Raw genomic sequence first — 7,500 nt, 5'->3', positions numbered from 1 at the left:
GACCACACACACTGAGAACCACTGATGATGGAGTGTGTGTGTGTGATGATGGAGTGTGTGTGTGTGTGTGATGATGGAGTGTGTGTGTGTGTGTGTGAGATGATGGAGTGTGTGTGTGTGTGAGATGATGGAGTGTGTGTGTGTGTGTGTGATGATGGAGTGAGTGTGTGTGTGTGTGTGTGATGGAGTGAGTGTGTGTGTGAGATGATGGAGTGTGTGTGTGTGTGTGTGATGATGGAGTGAGTGTGTGTGTGTGTGTGTGATGGAGTGAGTGTGTGTGTGTGTGTGATGATGGAGTGAGTGTGTGCGCGTGGTGATGGAGTGTGTGTGCGTGATGGAGTGTGTGTGTGTCATGTTGGAGTGTGTGTGTGTGTGTGTGTGAGATGATGGAGTGTGTGTGTGTGATGATGGAGTGAGTGTGTGTGTGTGTGTGTGAGATGATGGAGTGTGTGTGTGTGTGTGTGATGATGGAGTGAGTGTGTGTGTGTGTGATGATGGAGTGAGTGTGTGTGTGTGTGTGTGATGATGGAGTGAGTGTGTGTGTGTGATGATGGAGTGAGTGTGTGTGTGTGATGATGGAGTGAGTGTGTGTGCATGGTGATGGAGTGTGTGTGCGTGATGGAGTGTGTGTGTGTCATGTTGGAGTGTGTGTGTGTGTGTGATGTTGGAGTGTGTGTGTGTGACTGGCCACTAGGTGGCGTATGAGGTGTGTTTCAGGATCATATTTATATATGACATTCAAAGAAGTGTGTGTGTGTGTGTGTGTGTGTGTGTGCAGTTTGCAAGTTTCCAGGCTCTCACTGAACTCGTCCACAACAGCACATCCTATAACAGTCAGGCGGCCGGCATTCACTTCCTGTGTGGAGGAATGGCCGCGTGTTCTGCTACCGTGGCCTGCCAGCCGCTGGACACACTCCGCACACGCTTCGCTGCTCAGGGAGAACCCAAGGTACACACACGCGCACACACACACACACACACACACACACACACACACGCACACACACACACACACACACTGAGATGATCAGAGTGATGGGCATGTTCATCCTGTGAGCAGGTTTACAGGAACCTCCGTCACGCTGTGAGCACCATGTTCATCCAGGAGGGGGCGCTCACCTTCTACAGAGGCCTGACCCCCACGCTGGTGGCCGTGTTCCCCTACGCCGGCCTCCAGTTCTTCAGCTACAACGTTCTCAAGAAGCTGCTGGACGACAGCAAAACCTCTAAAGGTCACTATCTAAATTTTTATCACTGTGATGGTGTAGCAGAATCAATCAGTAGGTGACTGAGGGTGGGGCTACAGTTTATATAGTGACTGGGGGTGGAGCTACAGTTTATATAGTGACTGGAGGTGGAGCTACAGTTTATATAGTGACTGAGGGTGGAGCTACAGTTTATATAGTGACTGAGGGTGGGGCTACAGTTTATATAGTGACTGGAGGTGGAGCTACAGTTTATATAGTGACTGGTGGTGGAGCTACAGTTTATATAGTGACTGGGGGTGGGGCTACAGTTTATATAGTGACTGGGGGTGGAGCTACAGTTTATATAGTGACTGGAGGTGGAGCTACAGTTTATATAGTGACTGGGGGTGGAGCGACAGTTTATATAGTGACTGAGGGTGGAGCTACAGTTTATATAGTGACTGAGGGTGGAGCTACAGTTTATATAGTGACTGAGGGTGGAGCTACAGTTTATATAGTGACTGGGGGTGGAGCGACAGTTTATATAGTGACTGGGGGTGGAGCGACAGTTTATATAGTGACGGGGGTGGAGCTACAGTTTATATAGTGACTGGGGGTGGAGCTACAGTTTATATAGTGACTGGGGGTGGAGCTACAGTTTATATAGTGACTGAGGGTGGAGCTACAGTTTATATAGTGACTGAGGGTGGAGCTACAGTTTATATAGTGACTGAGGGTGGGGCTACAGTTTATATAGTGACTGAGGGTGGAGCTACAGTTTATATAGTGACTGGGGGTGGAGCGACAGTTTATATAGTGACTGGGGGTGGAGCTACAGTTTATATAGTGACTGGGGGTGGAGCGACAGTTTATATAGTGACTGGGGGTGGAGCGACAGTTTATATAGTGACGGGGGTGGAGCGACAGTTTATATAGTGACTGGAGGTGGAGCGACAGTTTATATAGTGACTGGGGGTGGAGCTACAGTTTATATAGTGACTGGAGGTGGAGCGACAGTTTATATAGTGACTGGGGGTGGAGCTACAGTTTATATAGTGACTGGGGTTGTGGAGCGACAGTTTATATAGTGACTGGGGTGGAGCTACAGTTTATATAGTGACGGGGGTGGAGCTACAGTTTATATAGTGACGGGGGTGGAGCTACAGTTTATATAGTGACTGGTGGTGGAGCTACAGTTTATATAGTGACTGGTGGTGGAGCTTCAGTTTATATAGTGACTGGAGGTGGAGCTACAGTTTATATAGTGACTGGGGGTGGAGCTACAGTTTATATAGTGACTGGTGGTTGAGTTACAGTTTATATAGTGACTGGAGGTGGAGCTTCAGTTTATATAGTGACTGGGGGTGGAGCTACAGTTTATATAGTGACTGGGGGTGGAGCTACAGTTTATATAGTGACAGGGTGGAGCTACATATTATATGTAATGACTGGGGGTGAAGCTATGGTTTATATAGTGGACTGGGGATGGAGCTGCGATTTCTATAGTGACAGGAGGTGGTACAACAGTTTAGTGCTACTCTGATGTAGAAATAAATCCACTTTCACTCTGCTTTGTGATACAGGAATGTAACAGTCAATAGGCAGCCAATCAGAAACCAGTATTTTGTATAAAGTCCATAAAAAGTGAAGGGGGCATGTCCTGCTCCCTACAGGTGGACTGCAGAGCCTGGTGAGCGGCAGTGTGGCCGGAGTCATCAGTAAAACCCTCACCTACCCCTTCGACCTGTTCAAAAAGAGACTGCAGGTGGGCGGCTTCGAGGAGGCCAGAGTGCACTTCGGACAGGTGAGGGGCATTACACCTGAGAGTCACACCTGAGGGTCACACCTGAGTGTGTCACCTGAGGGTCACACCTGAGTGTGTCACCTGAGGGTCACACCTGAGTGTGTCACCTGAGGGTCACACCTGAGTGTGTCACCTGAGGGTCACACCTGAGTGTGTCACCTGAGGGTCACACCTGAGTGTGTCACCTGAGGGTCACACCTGAGTGTGTCACCTGAGGGTCACACCTGAGTGTGTCACCTGAGGGTCACACCTGAGTGTGTCACCTGAGGGTCACACCTGAGTGTGTCACCTGAGGGTCACACCTGAGTGTGTCACCTGAGGGTCACACCTGAGTGTGTCACCTGAGGGTCACACCTGAGTGTGTCACCTGAGGGTCACACCTGAGTGTGTCACCTGAGGGTCACACCTGAGTGTGTCACCTGAGGGTCACACCTGAGTGTGTCACCTGAGGGTCACACCTGAGTGTGTCACCTGAGGGTCACACCTGAGTGTGTCACCTGAGGGTCATGTGCGTTTCCTCTGTAGGTCCGGACGTACCACGGGTTCCTGGACTGCATGGTGCGCATTGTTCGAGAGGAAGGATTAGTCGGCTTCTTTAAGGGTCTTTCTCCCAGCCTGATAAAGGCAGCCGTGTCCACTGGCCTCACCTTCTTCTGGTATGAGTTCTTCACCAGCACCATCTCCAGCCTGAGGAGGAAGTGCTGAGCATAGCGCTGCTGCAGGACGAGCAAGAAAACCTGCTACAGGAAACAGGAAGTTGAGGAAGTGTGTTCTCCCAACACACTTGCTAGTCATTTTATTACAGTTTTGTTGTTTTTACAACATTCGGTGCTGGACTCAGGATGTCGGTTGAAACGCACACACGGCTGTTTCTGTGACGATACGCTAACTGCTTTTAGGTGGATAAATCTGAGGGAACACTATTGCTAGGAAACGTGCGCTATAAACGAGGCTAACGATTTAGCGAGCTGCTTAACAGGAATGTGCAGTCGCCAAAAAAAAAAACGACACCCAGAACATTTACCTCAGGTGTGCTGATAAATTACTAAAAAAAGATCTCTTACGACAGAAATCAGATTGCTAACTGAACCGCCGCGGACTCTCTCATACAGAGAAATGTCCAAAAAAAAAAAACAAAACTTCGATTCTTTCGCAGTTTGCCTGGATTCAGGTTCATTAATGCGTTAGCGCGTCTGCTCTTCTTACTCTCTCACTATTTTGCGACTGCATGCCGGTTTGATGTATCCATTAAAGATGTATAAATATTTATATATAAAAGTGGGCGGGGTTTAAAGCTGCACTGTTCGAAGCCGTCGACTCAAAACGCACAGATACAGTACCTCGTTAGTTTATATCCATTTTTATCTGAAACACTTCCAGCCATGAAACTGTACCGCGACGTTTGTGTTTAAACCAGTTGCCAAATATTTATGCCGCAACATCAGGCATCTGTACACTAACAAGTGCCTGGGGTTTTATATATACATATATATATATATATATATAATTGTGTGTGTGTGTATTTAAATGGTGGGTGGAGTCGAGCTCGTTTTAGGTCATTTGTTTAAAATGTGCACTGTGTTACGTTTTGTTTGTTTGATTCCAGAAGCTACGTGTTTACCTGAAGATGGTCTCGGTGGTGGGAGGGGTTTATTTTCTTGTCTTTTGTTTTTTATTCAAACAAAGAACACAAAGACGCAGGAATGTTCACTCTAACGGCCAATCAACCTTTATAAAGAACCAATGACGCTTCAGGAAATAGGTCGTTGCGCTCTCCGTCCCGCTCTCACGTTTTATCTGAATTATTTAGTGCTTATTGCTAAGTGGTGGGAGGAGTCAAGCTCATTTTAGGTCATTTGTTTTTATTTAACGTTTTATTTAAATGTGCGCCAGGTTACGTTTTGTTTGTTCATAAATCCGGGAGTTTACCTGAAGATGGTGTCAGTGGTGGGAGGGGTTTATTTGTTTTTGTTTTTTATTCAAACAAGGAACACAAAGACGTAGGAATGTTCACTTTAACGGCCCGTCAGCTGCGTCTAAAATAACCGATGACACTTCAGGAAAAAGGTTAGCGACGTCGTACTGCTCTCAATTTTTTATCATCATTTAGTGCTTATTGCTTTTAAACACACACACACACACACACACACTCTGAACAAACCCCACACGAGTCACGTGCTGATACAAAAGTGTGTAAATATCATGAGGACCGCCTCCATTATGGTTTAAAGTGTTTTCATTGGTCAGAATTGTAACTTTAAATTAACTTCCTTTATACACACACACTCTAAACACACCACTTTAGTCATGTGATGTAAAAGAGTTTATATTATAAATCCTGTCAGAAAAGCTGCATATATATTGTTTTATGTTTTATATACATTTTTATCCTGTATTGTTTTTTAAAGGAAGTGTTTTCATTGGTCAGAATTTTAGCATTTAGCTTCATCGTAGGTCATTCTAGCTTAATTTGCAGGTTCGAGGCCACACCACTGAGCAGCTTGCTAATTAACGGTACACATGTTCCACTGTGTTAGCAAGCTAACGTTACACAAGCATCTCCTGCTGCAGCTGAAGTGGTGACAGTTGTTTCAAGTGTCCATAATAACAACGTTGTACGTGTTTTATAGAACGGTTCAGCGTCGTGTAATCTACGTGATCCACGTCATAACCACTGCACATAGATTTCTGAATGTATCCATCACTTCTGTATGGTTTAAAAAAAAAAAACTCTGGCATGTTCTTACTTCTTTGTGTGTATGAGTTTATGCTTTAAGTTATTTTCTGGAAATAATATCATTTTTATAACCCAAATAATAAAACCAGTGTAAAAACTCCACGGCATTGTGCTTTCATTCAACCTTCTTTAGCGTGTTTGTGTTTTGTGCTACGTTAGCTAGAACGTTCCAGAACACTGTGTGTTTTTCATTTCTTCAGCACGTCGTATTGTTTCCGTTATCGAGTCGTCTCTTGTAACCTTGCTTTACAAAGAGCTCGCTGTTGCACCATCGCTACTACTTCTTCTTCTTTGGGCTTTTCCACAGCGAATCATCTCTCTCCATCTATCCCTATCTTCTGCATCCTCAACACTTACACCCACTAGCTTCATATCCTCATTTATTACATCCATATTCCTCCTCTTTGGCCTTCCTCTTTGCCTCCTGCCTGGCAGCTCCATGTCCAACATTCTCCTACCAATATACTCACTCTCCCTCCTCTGGACATGTCCAAACCATCTTAATCTGGCCTCTCTAACTTTGTCCCCCAAACGTCCAACATGAGCTGTCCCTCTGATGTACTCGTTCCTAATCCTGTCCAACCGTGTCGCTCCCAAAGAGAACCTCCGCATCTTACTGACGATTCACATGGTTAAATCTGGCAACGTTTTATGTCGGATGCCCCTCCTGATGCAACCCTCTCTATTTATCCAGGCTTGGGACCGGCACAGAAGTCACTGGACTGTGACCCCCATGGCTAGATTACACCACTGTACTAGATTACTACTACTGTGATGCTAATTGATTCTAGCGTGGCTACAGGGTCTCTATTGATGTGTAGTGCAACATCACCTCGAATTACTGTAGCTGCAAGAGTACAAGGCCCACCGTGAATACATGAACAAATAGGTATATTTATGTATATAAACAAAATGTACAACAAATACTACAGGCTGGTCATGTAGACTGTGTGGAAAATAGCACTTGCGTTCGACTTGTCATCCATCCATCCATCCATCCATTTTCTATACCTGCTTTATTCCTAATTAAGGTCACAGGGATCTGCTGGAGCCTATCCCAGCACACATTGGGTGAAAGGCAGGGGTACACCCTGGACAGGTCACCAGTCCATCACAGGGTCACACATATAGACAGACAACCACACACACTCACTCCTATGGGCAATTTAGAATGACCAATCAACCTAATGTACATGTTTTTGGACTGTGGGAGGAAACCGGAGTACCCGGAGTAAACCCACACAGGAACGGGGAGAACATGCAAACTCCACACAGGATTCGGACCCAGGACCTTCTTGCTGCGAGTCCACCATGCTGCCCTTGACTCGTGTCATTCGTTTCTTTTATTAAGTGGGCCATTTAACTATCACTCTTTCAATTTCTGATATTTAACACAAGCTTTATAAATGGTTTTAAATTCAGATTCTTTAAAGTTTTTCTCTTGGCTCGCTCCTCAGCTCGGTATTTCCATTCAAAAAGATTGATATGATGCTAATTCGAGGAAAAAAATCACTTCACTGCGCTAATGTATTTACATTAATAATAACTTTATAGCGTTTATAACACACACATTTATATTTCTGAGGAAATAAACAGAATATAAACTTTTGTTCACTAACGATAGCCGGCTAGCTTGTTGCTAACGCAAGTGCCGAGCTTGAAAATAAAACGTTTTGATTAAAAGAAAATACTTTAGGCTTTAATATTTTACGCATTTATGATTTTTTGTGTAAAATAAATACCCATTGTTGTTTACTTATTTATTTGTTTGT

The 7,500-nt window shown here is 45.0% G+C and overlaps 1 protein-coding gene across 4 annotated transcripts in view; it reads left to right on the top strand.

Annotated features, from left to right (window-relative positions):
- slc25a19 (solute carrier family 25 member 19) overlaps positions 1–4,130 on the top strand; it is a 6,304-nt gene extending 2,174 nt beyond the window's left edge. For all 4 annotated transcript variants that reach the window (XM_058404819.1, XM_058404815.1, XM_058404816.1 and 1 more), the window contains exons 5-8: positions 779–949; positions 1,061–1,232; positions 2,861–2,991; positions 3,517–4,130. In XM_058404819.1, coding sequence (XP_058260802.1) covers positions 779–949; positions 1,061–1,232; positions 2,861–2,991; positions 3,517–3,696 — 654 coding nt within the window. In that variant the 3' untranslated portion in view covers positions 3,697–4,130. The remainder of the gene's footprint in view (positions 1–778; positions 950–1,060; positions 1,233–2,860; positions 2,992–3,516) is intronic.
- The last annotated feature ends 3,370 nt before the right edge of the window (positions 4,131–7,500 follow it).

Source organism: Hemibagrus wyckioides, linkage group LG12, assembly GCF_019097595.1.
Source record: "Hemibagrus wyckioides isolate EC202008001 linkage group LG12, SWU_Hwy_1.0, whole genome shotgun sequence".
Taxonomy (NCBI): domain Eukaryota; kingdom Metazoa; phylum Chordata; class Actinopteri; order Siluriformes; family Bagridae; genus Hemibagrus; species Hemibagrus wyckioides.
The sequence above is the reverse complement of the archived record's forward strand: the minus strand, read 5'-3'. Positions and strand labels throughout refer to the sequence as shown.